We start from the raw sequence: 14,617 nt of genomic DNA, 5'->3' as shown, positions 1-14,617 counted from the left end.
ATCCTGTGATACTGTATTCAAAAATCCAATAAAAAAAGAGAAATAAAAAAATGTGTGAGTAATTTTTTTTAATTGATGTTGTGGTAATATGCGATGCATATCCAAGTTGGCTCCAGAAAATCTGGGATACATTTATTTTGCTTCAAAGTACTTTTTATAATGAGACAATGATTCGAATAATGCATCTCTCAAAAAAAAAAAAAAAAAAGTACCTTCCAAAATCAACTCCCCCTTCCCTTAAGTATTTTTCAGTCTTAGTGGCGACAGCAACGTGATGTTTCTCAGTTTGGGGTTGCTTATTAAATAATGCTGCCCAGTGGAACATCTGGGTGCTCTTAAATTTAAGCAGCAAAACTGCTGGGATGACTTGGACAAGCAAAACTGCAGGCTTGTCCCAGAAAATGAGTATCTGCCAGACTCTGTACCTCTAGGTTAATTAAAGCCACAGAAATGCAGTTTCTTCACAGTGATCTTGTTAAACTCTGGTTGTTTTGAACTTACGGAAGTAACTAATACAGCCATGATGTGTGTTTTCTTCTAGACCTCAGAATATATCATTCAAGCTTACAAGTATGGTGCATTTGAGAAGATCCCAGAATTCATTGCATTTAGAAATAGGCTGAACTCCTCCCTTCACTTCGCGCAAGTTCGCACAGAACGGATGTTGCTAGACCTCTTACTTGAAGCAAATATGTAAGTACAGCAGCAGTAAGTGCAATACCTTGGGCAGTATACAAACTGGGGATTTGTGTATAGGCAGAACGTTGGTCCATTGAGACCTCAGTCAGTTACGGTTGCACCTTTGCAGTAAAAACCTGCCAGCTACTTCTCCCTGCTTCTAATTTGCTCTGCCCTCCAGCATCCTTGACAGTATCCTAGATATATACAACTTTTCTGACATTTTACAGTTGACCTATACTGAAGAGAATGTGACCTGTTAGTGAGCTGGGCCTTCTCTTTCTAATTAACAAATGTTTGATTTTTAATGTTGCTAATTCTTATGTACAGATCAACCAGTTTAGAAGAAAGTATAAAGTCCATGAGTCTGAGCCCAGAGGAGGATGACATTCCATGGAAAGACTTGCGTGACAACAGAGACCTGACAGTCTTGTTTAATTGGGATCCAAAAGACAGGTGAGTAGAAATACCCTGAGCTGTGGAGTCGCACCTTTTCGATAATACTTACGGGGAAAGAAAATCCTTTTAGGGCAGCTCCCATACTTAAATGTTCTCTAGACTGGCTAACTGCAAACTTAACGAGCATCATTCATCACTTCTAGCAGTGCTGCCATCTTACATATTAATACAGTTTTCTGAATTTCTGACTACTCCTTCCTCTTCATACATTGTTCCAAAACTTTGGATAGGCTTTTGTACCTGAGCGAAGCTTGCTACTTTGCAAATATGAAGCATTTGCCTGAAAACGTTTGGTGCCTTTCTCCAGGGACATTTCTGAAGAACATAGGAAACTCTCATTGGAGGAAGAAACCCTGTGGTTGCGAATCCGATCTTTAACTTTAAGGCTAGTAAGCGGACTCCCAACTCTTAGTCACACTATTCAACCAAAGAACTCTGAAAAGACTGCAGAGAACGGCGTCTCGTCCAAGATTGATACAATTCGATCTCTGCTTCAACAGCTGGAAGCGACAGTGGATTCAGGGAAGAAGTTTCTAGAACAAAAAATTCAGGTATCCGTTAAGGAAAAAGCTATTCCCAAATATTAAATGAACGTGAATGCAAGCAGAGAAACTGAATGCACCTTGTAACGTCCAACAGGCTGCAGAATGCACTTAACTGACCCCGAGTTTGTAGTGTGTGAATCTGACTGAGAGATGTGCCAGAGACAAACACTGTTTTCTGGATAAGGAAAAGCTGCAACACCTTTATCTTTTTCTTTGCTTCTTGCCTAGTATCCTGTCCTTGGCCCTCCTCCTACCCGAATGGCTGGCTTCTTCAGTAATGGCAGCTGTCAATGCCAGACTAGCTTGTTTTATCTTGTTAGTGATATTTATGAACTAGATACCAATGGCTTAGGTAAGTGTTTGAGGGGCAGGGCAGGGGCTTAACCAGACTGTCATGGTGTGTGGTGGGAGGGAGCGGAATATGTCTTCATTTAGTTTGAAAATTACTAGGGCATTAGATGATTTGGACCCAAACTGTTAAACTGCTTGTGCAAATTTTTGAATGACACTAAGTTATCCAGGAGACAGTAATTTCATCTTCTATGCAAGTCTGTCTTTCTGGGCAGTATATACTGATATAATACTGGGTCCTTTTTGAAAGCAGTTGCATTTGGTTTTGACTGCTAATATTAAATTACATTTAAATGCCTCTTGGTTTTCTGGAAGCAGAAAATGTACAAACTTGGTTTAAAATGGCAATTTTTTTTTTCTTTCAGAAGATTCAGCAGAAGTCCAGGAGAGGATAGGGAATAGTTTCAAGTCTTTATTAGAACGATTGACAGGTAAATAGTAAATAAACACTGGTATTTAAGGTCATGCTTCGTAGTATAAGGATGTGTTCCTGAGAGTGTGCTGCAACTATGAAAAAGTATATTAATACATCTGCAAACTCCCTTGAAAGATACTTGAGAACAAGGCTGAGATTCCCCTTGGCTTATCTGATTATTAAGTTGTTGCATGCCACAGAATGTCCTTATGTCCTGTCATTTCGCTACCTTGCAGCTTAGTCTTTGCAATTGTTGTCTCCCTGGTACTTTGTCCAGGTGTGGTTATAAATGCTGGAGAGATGCTATTTTTAATGACATTTTTTGTGTGTGCGTGTTGCATACTGAGCAATTCGGAGGGAATTTTAGAACTGGACATTGTTGAAAGGCTTTGGCCAAATCTGTCATTAACTGGTTAACAATCAGTCTTCTCACAGCTTTGCACACTACAAGAGATACATGCTGCACAGAAAATTAAGCATTTAAGTTGATCTACATGTCCTCAGTAAGGCTTTTCTTTTCTCTTTTCAGACTTGTTCAATAAATGTAAAGGTGACTTGATTGAAGTCAGAGATGGCACCTTGAAAACTCATCCAAACCTGTTAGAAAACTTAGTCTTCTTTGTTGAGGTATTTTTTTTCTTTGCTGCTATTTAGTTTCTTTGAAGACTTTCGCCCACCTAATACAAAAACAAAGTTCCATCTGACATCCCAGAGCTGCACAAACTCAGCTCCCTTCCTGCTTCTGCTTGAGGGTTGTTGCTATTCCACTGACTGTATATGTAATTGCACTTGGGCTGATGTGAATATAAACCTTAATTTTCATCTTCACACTAGAACTAGAGAATAACATGGAGCCCAAGGCTGTGTTTCTTGATGAAATGGTGAAGTATTTTGGGCAATGAGAGTGTTTTGAGTCATGGCTAGGCACATGTAGCTAGACGTCTTTCTGGTGCATCCGAAGTTGCTTTTAGGGTCCCTCTGTAAATAAGCGTAGAGCTTGGCTCCTCCACTGGGCCCTTCACTCGAGCTAAGGTCTGAACTGCCTTTTGGAAGTGTCCATGTCCACTCATTGAGCATGGAGTGAGAAATCAGTCTGAAGGGAGGTGGGATGAACACAAGTCTTAAAAAATAAAAGTTTTGAAGTACTTCAGAGTAGAAATGCTGGGACTGGAATGCAGTGAAAGTTCTTTGATCTCAGTCACTCGTGGAAGCAGTGTTCTTTGCATCTTCTAACTACTCTGAGTCTTTTCAGTAAATATGCTAAAATGAGTTTAGGAGCACCTTGTAAATGCAACTTGTAACATACTTGTACCTTTTTTTTTTTTTTTTTTTTTTCAGACGATCTCCATCACCCTGTGGGTATCAAGTTACTGTGACAGTGTCCTCCGACCTTTTAAATCCAACTTGCAAAAAAAGAAGAAGAAAAAAAAAGAAAGCAGTTTAGCTATGGTAGACAGTACTCCTTTCTTCTCCTCCCCACCCCACCACCCAAGTCCAATGGCACTCATGCTGAAGGACAAAATCCAGGCAGATGATCTGTTAATATACTGATTTTTTTTAAGCTCTACCTTGTAGAATCTGATGTAGGCTAGCAATTACTCAGTATTAATGTTTAAAGATTCTTTTCTATTTAAAGTCAAATGGTGAGAGTGCCACATCTCTGACATCCCGTGACAGGTTTTAAATAGGAAACACACAGTTCAGAGCATCTCAGACCTTCCTGTCTCAAGTGCACTATAGTAAACTAGCTAACTGGTATCATTTATATGGATCAATATGGATAGCTTAGCAGTGGCATGGGGGAATAGAATTTATAGGCTTTACAAAGTGAATTGTTATATGGAATAGTCATTTGAATAGACATTAATATGTGTTTATAATTAAAATATGTATTTATTTTTATAGCCTCCTGTATTTACGCATTTTCTGGATTATGTTACTGACCTACAGACATTAACTTCCAATGTAATAGATTACATCAAAGGGCTTGAAATAATTCTGACTGCACTAAAACTTGAAGACTTGTCCCTCAAGGACACTCTGCTTTTACAGGTAAGAACTTGCATCATTATTTTTGTGCTCTGTACATTTGTATATGACAGATAATAATCTATACTTACATACCTACAGAATAACTTGGGGAGAAAAGCATTCACCCAAAAATCTTTTATTGGAAGGAAAAAAGAAACCACTTATGATTGATTTTCAGCTGCTACCCAGAGGTCAGGGACCAGACTGCTAGAAGCTGGGTTTTGGAGTGGCAGAGTTGGTTTTTCATAGTTCATGATCTGGTACAGTGACTCTGCCTCATCTTATCAGTTTTTGCTTACCGCACAAAATAGTATTAGAAAATGAGATTTTAACACAACAATTTTAAACTACTTTCACTTAGCGTGGTATGTAGAGGAGGAAATCTTAGATTTTTAACATCATTTTCTTGTCTGTGGTATGACTGTTCTATCATCTGTATTTTATGTTGCTCTTTAATGGATGCAAAAGAAGTATTCCAGGAAATTTTTGAGATTTCACAAAGTCACTTCCCTGGAAACATTTACTTGATACGTATGGAAAAATGACTGGCAACTTTTTTCCCCTTCTTAGCTGTATAAAGAAAACCAAAGGCAGGAGTAATAGGCACTGCTCATGCCAAGCCCAGTGCCAAATTTAGACTTGAGAAGCATGTGCCTAATGAGGAAGCTTGGCTTTTCAAGCCATTGCTCTCAAATAAGAGCAAAACCTTGTGTGTAAGGCATCAAATTACTACGGAAGACAGACCTGCAAAAATCAGGCATAAGACTTGCATAGATTTGAACAGAACTGTCCATAGGAGTCTGTTGCGATTTTTCCTGTTTGTTCATGATGTTTGCTATTCCATTCGTTGTTTGACGTTGTTGTAGGAAATCCTAATGTATGCAGTCTGTATAGCTCTACTCAGGCCCAGAGCTGCGTTTGCAGCTCTGTGTGTCTAGAGCTAAACAGTGCTTTCAAAAAAAAGTTGTCGCGCTCAAGTATTAAAGAAAACTCTGGTGCCATTCAGGAATGGAACATGACTGACAACGTGTCAGCCAAGGCTTGCGGCTGACATGAGACTTTCCCACATCCAGTCACTTCACTCAGGCTGTGCTTCACAGGCTTTGCTGCTCACTATCTGTATGAGTGTCGGCAAAATGCTTCTTGATAGCAAGTTGCCTCTTGCAGAACAATGGTGTTAGGTGCTTCTTTGGACACCAAGAGCCGTTATTAAATAAACATACAGCATAAAAATATAACATCATTCATGATAGGTCAGTGCTAACCTCACTTTATCTCCAGGAGCAAGGCCAGCGATGTTGCACGTCAGTAATCCTCTTTAAGCAGTGTTGGAGAGACAGGGCAGTCTTTTAGCTTGGGCCCATCAGAAAATTGCACGTGGAAGGGGATATCAAATGGCTTCTTGCCTTCAGGAAACCTAGATCTCAGTGTTGCTGAGCTGGTGTCATCTGAACCCTTCCCACGCGCTGTAGTTCACCATGCTTCTGGAATTCAGTATAAGGGTTTCTAAGTTGGTCAGCATTCATTTGTTCCATGATTTCAGTTTTCAGTGTAAGAGATTCCCAGCTTTAATAAATGACCTCTAGAAAAATGCTACACACACCCCTCAATTTCAGCCATAAATATTTTGCACAAATGTGTTTCCAGGGGTGAAGAAGTTAATGTGTTCCTAGTCCTGTCTGGGGAACACCAGTATATGTGGGAATTAATACTGCTGACCAGTTACTGCTGCTTATTCTGTGCTGATAAGATTCCCTTTGTAATCTTACATTGTGGTCCGAATGAAATTCTTATTATTGTTTGTAGAGATGGTGGAAGAGGCTTAAAAAGAGGATTTAAACGATTGCAGTGGAGTGAGTGACCTGTATCTCTTCTGTGCTTTGCAGGAAGAAAAGTTTACAAAGACTGTGCAAGGGAAGGTCCAGAGCAGTTACCATCACTCAGTTCAGGAAATTGGAGAGCTGCTGAAAAAGAGACTTGATACCATTAAAAAACTAAAGATTTAAGAAACGCATCTTTGACAAAGATTCCAGGAGAGTGACACCGGAGTCCCAGACAAGCAACATCCAATATACCATCACTTTAATCCAGAACTTCCTCATAATGCATGAAGGACTTAATCTTAAAATAACTTTTTTTAGGTATTACAGATATATTCAGCTGACTTAAATTACTGTACATAAACCAGAAGCAGGGACCCTCATTGGGGTTTGACCACTTTTTATACATGTTCATAAGCATACTACAACAGGAGAAAATTAACTTTCTTCCCTTTTGACCTCTAGAAACAACTGGAGATGGTCTTTAGAAGCAGCAATAGAAATCCAGTGTAAAGCATATATCTCAAAGGAGTTGTATTTTCATCACCATACAGTGTTTATAATTTTTTGTATGGTCCTTGCCTTAGAAATGCCGAAATTGTAGATGCCCACATTCAGCCGCCTCCAATGAAATGAGCCAGTTTTGGAGCTGCCTGTTTTATCCACAAGCCGCCTGGTCCTACTGAATTCAGTGTGTCAGTCCAGCAGGGAGAGAACGTGCACTGGAGAAACGCCCTCCGCCTACAGCCTTCCAGCAGCGCCAGCCCTCGGGCAGTAGGGTCGCGTAAGCCATGCCTAGCAGTGATGCAGGTTCCTCTACGGACTGAACCCGGAGAGAACTGCTGGAGGGAAGAGGTGGGTGGTGTCAGTTTACACACAGGTTGTTTTCGTGTTGGAGAAAACTGCGAACCTGCTGAAGAGCAAACTTGGCCCGTAAGCTTTAGAGAGAAAGATGGGAATCAATGTTTCAGCAAAAAAGACAAAACCAGAGACCGTGTATATAATGGCTGCAGTGAAGTCTGACACTGCAGTCTCTGATTTCATGTCAGTTTAATGTAAAACAGCAATCATCATGACTTTTAAAAAGTGTATTTAGATTATTGAAACTTTAAGACTTAAATATTTTAATAGAAATTAAATCCTCTTGGCTTTGGTTTTTAAGTTGGCAGAGGTAACTTTTGCTTCCGCTGTGGTATGAGGCTGAGAATGCTTTTTGTAACTGTATGCTTGCTTTTTGCAGTTGATCTTTGATTATTCAAGTACTAGCTCATTAGGCATTCTGTTAGAAAGTGCAATTGCATCATCTGCTCCCACTGAATCTGCATTTCTGCTGGGGTTTTTTTCCTTTCTTTTTTTTTTTTCCATTTTAAAGGAGTAATGCAGCCTGAAACTGGTGTAGGCATAAAAGTACATGTCGTACCTACTATACGAGGGACAGGTCAGACTTTTACAGATTCCTCATCTTCTGATTTAAAGCAGCTATTATCTGAAGTCTATATTTAAAGTTTTAAGAGAGCTGACAATCCTACCTTTGTCATCTCTTCTGAATATGTTTTGTTAGAAATGCTAGAATGTTGATGAGAGTATTTTTTTAAAATAAATCCCCTGTGTAAAATTTCACACGGCTGCTCTTGCTGGATTTAGTTTTGCTTTGGCCCATCCTAAAAGGGAAAGAAGGCTGCCTAGGTATTGTCTGAATTGAAAGGGATGTGCTAATGGTTTAGTTGCAATGTCTGGTAAGTGCTCTGGACTGGAGAAATACCAAAATGTGTTAAGTTTGTTTTATAGTAATACTTTTCCTGAACAAACTGAACTGTCTTATACGTTGTATAAAAATACCTTTTTTGGAACGAAGGGTGTGCTACTTAAATTAAAGCAAGACTGATGACTCAAGTTGATCCTTTGGAATACATAGGGTAAGTGAAAACAGTCCCATTGCTGAGATTACGTAGTTGATAGAGAAGCACTGAGCCAGAAATCTGCGCTGCCCATTTTTGTTAAAGGAGAGAAAGGGCCGTCGCTGATGTTCTGTCCCCTCGCTCCCCTGGGGAAGCGCTAACCTGGACAGGGCTTCGGGCAGGTGCCAGCACTGAGCACAAGGGTGTCGCGCTGCCCTGCTCCAGAGGGGACGGTCCCGGCACCGACAGACGTTGGAGCTTCCTCGCACGGCTGCGGCAACAGCTAGAACTGAACCAGTCATATCGATAGCAACAGTGAACGTGTAAGTGAAATAAGCTTAATATAACCACGCTTTTAAAGTCCTCCCTGTGCCAGAAAGCAGAACTTCCTTTTAAAAAAAGAACAGTTTTCCGCATCAGCTCCCTTAGAAGCGGAACTGAAACTGTTCCGAGAGCGGAACAGGCACCTGTTGCCTGAGCCGGGCTCGCGCTCCCTTCCCGCTGCAGCATTCAGCCGGGCCCATGTCCAGCTGGTGCTGGACCATTTCCATACCTGTACAGGAAAAACGCTATCCCAGTGCTAGCTGCTGCCCCATTTTCAGTTCCAGTAACTAATGAATGATAAGCTTCTCAGACGTAAAATTTTTGGATTGCTTGGTAAATGTTTTATAAAGTCAGACACCATCTCTTCACGAGCTGTAATTTTTCTCTAGGAGGAGACAGAACAGACGTACAAAATCAGCTACATACTGGTTGTTTGGGGGCTTGGTTGAGGGAGAACTTCTCTCCCTATAAATTGTGTCCTGTTAAATATATACTTCTTAGAAAAGAGCATTTCCCACCCAGAATGTGTCCTGTTGGGACTTGGTAAGAGATTCAAGCTATAACCCATTGCTGCTGTTCACCCTTTTCCACTCGTTTTTTGTTTTGTTGTTTTGATGATTAATTGAAAAACATACTTAAAAACTACCACGCCTACAGACAGGAAAAAAAAAATACTGCTTTTATACTACTGGGATCATGAGCCACCAGCCTTGCACGGATTTCAACTCTTCTTTGCTTTAAATCATGGTGTCTGATGCAGGTAAAGGTCAGAAGTTTGCTGCCTTCATCAACATACAGGGGGAGAAAAAAAAATGTACAGTACCTGTTTGCCCATCATTTTTGTACTTTTTACCAATTTTAACTGTTCAAAAAGTGCACTTATATTTTGCAATCACTGATAACCCTGGCTTTATTTTAACGGCTGTTAATCTAAAAGGGGATTTTTGTTGTTGTATCCGCAGCCTTATCTGAACTTTCACTCTGTGTAATTTGTGACCGTGGAAGTCGCGCTATGCCTCATCCTTCTGCACTCGGAGGGGTTTATAAGGGCATCGAAGCCCGTTTCGTTACCCGTTAGCTCCTGCCACCCTCGTCGCGGTGTGTCGCGATCAGTCACCGAAGGGCGGGACCTCGGGGGCGGGGCCTGCCTCGCCCCGCCCCTCCCCTCCCCGCGCGCCTCGGGGCGGGCCCGGCCCCGGCGGCGGCCGCTGACACCGCGCGCTCACGTGACCCGCCGGCAGCGCCGCTCGCTCCGCGCTCCGCCATGGCTGCGGCGGCCGCCGCCGGCTCGCTGCTGTTCTGCCTGCTCGGCCTGGCGCTGCCCGGCGGCAGCGCGCTGCACACCAAGGGCTCCCTGCCCCTCGACGCCATCACCTTCTACAAGGTACCGCCGCGGTGCGACCGGGGGGTGGGGGGGGGCAGGAGGGCGCCGTCTCGGCGGCGGGGCCATGTGCGGCCGCCACGGCAGCGTGCGGGGAGCACCGGGCAGGGAGCGGGCCGTGGGGCCGGGCTCGACCGCCGCCCGCGGGGTGCCCGCTGCGGCGCCGGGGCTCCTCGGCGGGGAGAGCGCAGGGGCGCGCTGAGTGGCCGCAGAGCCGGGCCTGCCGCGGCGCAGCCAATGGGAGGGAGGCGGCTGCCGCAAGCAGCCAATGGGCGCGCTCCAAGTGGATCCGGGGCGCGCGGGCAGCCCGGCCGGGCGCGCGGCGGCGCCGCAGCGGAGCCCCCGCGGCCGAGCCCCCGCGGCCGCGCCGGGGCGCCGCCGTCCTCGCGCGCGGAGGGACTGGGCGCCGCGTTGCGCCGCGCCGCAGCGAGGGCGCCGCTGTCAGCCGGCTTCTGCTCTGCTCCTCTCCGCCGTGCTGGAGACCCACGGCAAGACCTTGCGCCGGAGCGTCCTTTGCCGGGGCCCGTTTCGCTATTTTACTTTATGAAACAGAAAGCAACAGGCTTCTGTGTCGGACCGAGGTCTTGCACAGTTCTTCCCTCCCCCCCCCCCCCGCTCCAAATCAAGTTAAAATGTAAATATCTTAATCGAGTTAGGCGGAGGAGTTTTTTCAGTAGTTGATGGAGGAGTTGAAGAGACAACAATCAGCTGAGCTGGTTCAATAAGTATCTGGCCTAAACAAACTGCTCAGATATGAGCAAATACTTCTTGACGTATATCAGCCTCCCCAAAATGTGGCTTTTCTGCTATGATAGGCCATTTTTGATGCTTTTACACTACTGCATTCTGCACTCCTTAGCAGTTTCTAGCCCTTTTGCAATGCATAGGGATTTGAAGTAATTCACAGTACGCTGTAAGAGGGACTTTTAAAAACCATCAGAAATGGCACAGTTTTAATATATGCAATATTCACTTCTCATGAGGAAGGGCACTAAATAAATGGAAAGTGATCAACAGGCCTAGAACTAAAGACTTTTTTGCAAGTGTTGCAACCAGCTGTTCTGTCAGTGCTTGAATAGTGCCTGCAGCGGACTTTGTAGGTGGGGACCAGTGTTGCAATCTGTGTTCACTAGAAAACATATTTTGCAAGGTCTTCTCATGGAGGGAGAAAAGAGCCCAAGCCAGGTAGCAGATCCATTGCCAGGCTCGTTTGAAAGGGCAGCAACAGCGCAAATGAAGAGGAATCAATGAAGATGCCAGATCTCAGTTTACTGAAGCAGTATGCCTCCTCCGACCAGCGTTTTAGCTCGCTCCCCATACCTTCTGTTAGCACAGCTGTAGTTCTCATACTGAGAGACTTCAGATTGACTTTCTGTTTGGCTTTTAAATGTCCCACTGGAAGTTGTTTAGCTGACTTCCTTCCAAGATGATCATCAGATTTAAACTAAACAAGCACATCATGGGTATAATTAAAGCCATTATCAGATTCCCAAAATATACCATGTGGAATCTTTATCATCTGGTGTAGGAATACATATGTTCACTCTTTCCTCCTTCTACACTGCGATGAGTCATTTTTCAAAGTGCATAATTATTAAATTTCCATTCTCCCTCTGCATCTACTCATTGCTTTGGAAAATAAGAACAAGCTAGAGCAACCATATGTGACTTATAAATTGCTCAAACATGACATGTTAAAGATTCCTTTTTTTTTTTTTTTTCCTTCTAGGTAATTCCAAAGAATAAGTTTGTCCTTGTGAAATTTGATACACAATATCCTTATGGTGACAAACAGGATGAGTTTAAAAAGCTGGCAGAGAGCTCAGGCTCCAGTGAAGATCTTTTGGTGGCTGAAGTGGGAATATCAGGTGAGAAACTCTGAACAGATTAGTCCAATAAGGGTTCTCGTGGAGGAAATAAAATTCACTGGGATTTCTGCTCCAGATAGGCTTTGAGTTAATTCTGATAACGAGAAACTAGACTGGCCCAGCCAGTCAGACTAAAACACTGAATGCGCCTGGTCTGGCTAGTAGCGAAGCTGCCTGCTTTGTGGCTCCTGCGATGAGTGTAGGAGTGCTGCTTATCTTATTTCGGCTGGTTAATGAAACAAGTCAGCCCACGTTGCTAAATTGAATGCCACCCTTCTCATTCACAATTTGTTTCGTTTTGTTTTCCTGAGAGAAACCTTTTGGTTCATTTTCAGGGAACAGGCCTTTACAAGAATCATGTTTTAACCTGGTCAAACAAAACAAATGCTGTATTATTAATTCAGTATAGGAAACCTTCCATTTATTGCTGATAAAGCACAGATAGTGATTATTGCATATTGCACTACAGCTGGTGTAACTTGATGTTCTTGTAATTAGCTTTAAGAGAAAAGCGGTGAAGAATGAATCCCTATCACCTTTCTTGTTCTTGCTCTGTGGATAGAATTAAGAATTTAAACTTACAGGAATTGTCTTACTGGAAATTTCACCCAGGCCAACATCTGTAAACATGCATGGTTTTACCTGTGTAGACTAGTTGAAATCCCTTTAAAGTTATGTTTTCTGTCCTCAAGAATACATGCAATTTATGTAAGATCAGATAATCTCTTGTAGCTTGGCATGCTGTCAGAATAAAATGCATACATGTACTCTTTCTGCACTTAGATTTGGAGAAAATTCCATTCAACCATAAATCAAATAAAATCGATTAATAGGGCAAAACAAGAAAAAGATCGCTATTGATTTCCCATAAGGAGGCCAAGTTTGTGGGTAGAGGTCCCGCTGATGTCCTTAGACTATCATAGTCACAACAAAGTACCACTAGAATCTAGTGTTTTTCTTTGGAAAATCTAGCAATGGTTCACCTTGCACAAATGACTTTCTGGAGTGCTTTTGTTTCAGTGTGTGGCCTTCCCTGCAAAGAGGTTATTAGGAAGCGTTGAAACTATAGAGATGAATATTCATTGGTTTGGGGAGGAAAGAATCCCTTTTTTTTTCTTTCTTTCTTTTTATTAACGTAATGTGTTATGTTTTATTTTCTCTTGACAGATTATGGTGATAAGCTGAACACTGAGCTGGGTGAAAAATACAAGCTGGATAAGGACAAATACCCTATTTTTTACCTATTCCAAGACGGTGACTTTGACAACCCCTTACCTTACACTGGGCAAATCAAAGCTGGGGCTATTCAGCGCTGGTTGAAGAGTAATGGCATCTATCTGGGGATGCCAGGCTGCCTGAAAGAATATGATATGCTGGCCAGCAAGTTTGTGAGCACCACTGAAAAATCGGAACGCCAATCCCTCCTGAAAAAGGGGCAAGAAAGTTTAGAAAAAACAAAAGAAACAGATAAGAAGTCAGCTGAGCAATACTTGAAAATTATGAGCAAGATACTAGAGCAGGGAGAAGAATTTGCTGCTAATGAAGTTGTCCGAATCACAAAACTGATTGAGAAGAACAAAATGAGTGACGGAAAAAAGGAGGAGCTCCAGAAAAGTCTCAATATCCTTGCTTCTTTCCTGAAAAAGAATAATGAAAAAGATGAGCTCTAGTATGCTGGAGAACTTTGTACAAGCTGTGAAACACTGGCAGAATCCTAACCAGTTCTCCTATACAGGCAAACTTCCCGTTGACTTCAAGAGAGCAGCAGATTTCCTTCTGATATTCTCAGTTCATTAGAAGATCAAGAGGAAGATATTCCTTTAAAAAAAAAAAAAGAAAGAAAGAAAAGAAAGTATTCTAAATGTTTTAAAAAATTACCTTAAAGCAAGATGCCAGTATTGTGTAATACTATTAAATAACAGTGTTAAAGTAGACAAAAAAAACACTGGATTGTCCTGAAGCACATTCCTGGTGGTTTTTACAGCTGTTCCCTGACAAACAAGAACAAAATTCAGTCTCACATTCCGTCTTATATGTTTTAAAAGGTACAGACTTGGTGCCCCCCTCATTCCCATCTTTCCCTGTTTTTTAGTGTCTCTCTGCTTTATTCTCTTTAATCTCCTCCTCCTCATATCTGCTGTTTTCCCGGTAGTGCTACTTGTTGTCTTGTTTTCCTTACCTGTTGTTGACTAAGTGACCTGTTGTTTCCTTTTTCTGCTTTCTCCCCCAGTGGCTTCCATCTCTATTTGGCTTGGGTAGCAGCCAGATGTTGGTGCACTCAGTAAAGACAGGTTCTCTGCATATCAGAGCTTGCTCTTCATCTTCTGGCCAGAGCAGCCATTACAGGGAATGTTCTCCTGAAGTCTTTTTTGATATCCAGGCAGAGTGAGTGATTTAAGTCCTAAGCAAGGGCAGAATCTTTCTGAGGTGCTATTACACTTAGACTTGCCAGAGTTTATGCAGAACTGTGATTTTTTTTTTCAAAAACTTGTAACTTAGGCAAATCCAGGTGAATTTCCTGTGGCTGAAAAGCACATCTGATGCATGTGCTTTTTACCTGTCCTTCCCCTCCAAACTTCACTTCCCAAGTTCAAAATATGTGCGAGAGGGGGAGACAAATAAGGACATTTAGAAAGTCTTGAGCAGTAGTTAACGTGGATAAAATATTTTTTCTAACCTTGTCTTAAAAAATGATTGACACTATCAAACTAAAGCTTCAACAGCATTTGGCAGAGTGTTAAATATTTGAAAATAAGGTCTTATAACAGGAAGCGTAAGCATTAATGTCCTTATAACCCCTATCTATAATGTTTTAATAAGGGTACCTAAATCCAGAGATCAGCTCGG

The 14,617-nt window shown here is 42.3% G+C and overlaps 2 protein-coding genes across 3 annotated transcripts in view; both read left to right on the top strand.

The window, feature by feature from the left end:
* NAA25 (N-alpha-acetyltransferase 25, NatB auxiliary subunit) overlaps positions 1-8,192 on the top strand; it is a 33,477-nt gene extending 25,285 nt beyond the window's left edge. For both annotated transcript variants that reach the window (XM_067307389.1, XM_067307388.1), the window contains exons 16-24: positions 542-693; positions 1,009-1,134; positions 1,445-1,688; positions 1,911-2,034; positions 2,399-2,464; positions 2,978-3,075; positions 3,787-3,897; positions 4,354-4,500; positions 6,366-8,192. In XM_067307389.1, coding sequence (XP_067163490.1) covers positions 542-693; positions 1,009-1,134; positions 1,445-1,688; positions 1,911-2,034; positions 2,399-2,464; positions 2,978-3,075; positions 3,787-3,897; positions 4,354-4,500; positions 6,366-6,485 — 1,188 coding nt within the window. In that variant the 3' untranslated portion in view covers positions 6,486-8,192. The remainder of the gene's footprint in view (positions 1-541; positions 694-1,008; positions 1,135-1,444; positions 1,689-1,910; positions 2,035-2,398; positions 2,465-2,977; positions 3,076-3,786; positions 3,898-4,353; positions 4,501-6,365) is intronic.
* Positions 8,193-9,729: 1,537 nt separating this feature from the next.
* Positions 9,730-13,730, top strand: ERP29 (endoplasmic reticulum protein 29). The gene is made up of 3 exons (XM_067307133.1): positions 9,730-9,905; positions 11,632-11,770; positions 12,938-13,730. The coding sequence occupies exons 1-3, from the start codon at positions 9,786-9,788 to the stop codon at positions 13,438-13,440; spliced, it is 762 nt and encodes a 253-aa protein (XP_067163234.1). The 5' UTR covers positions 9,730-9,785; the 3' UTR covers positions 13,441-13,730.
* The last annotated feature ends 887 nt before the right edge of the window (positions 13,731-14,617 follow it).

The sequence above is a fragment of the Apteryx mantelli genome, chromosome 17, assembly GCF_036417845.1.
Source record: "Apteryx mantelli isolate bAptMan1 chromosome 17, bAptMan1.hap1, whole genome shotgun sequence".
Lineage (NCBI taxonomy): Eukaryota > Metazoa > Chordata > Aves > Apterygiformes > Apterygidae > Apteryx > Apteryx mantelli.
This window is presented reverse-complemented; position numbering and strand designations above follow the sequence as displayed.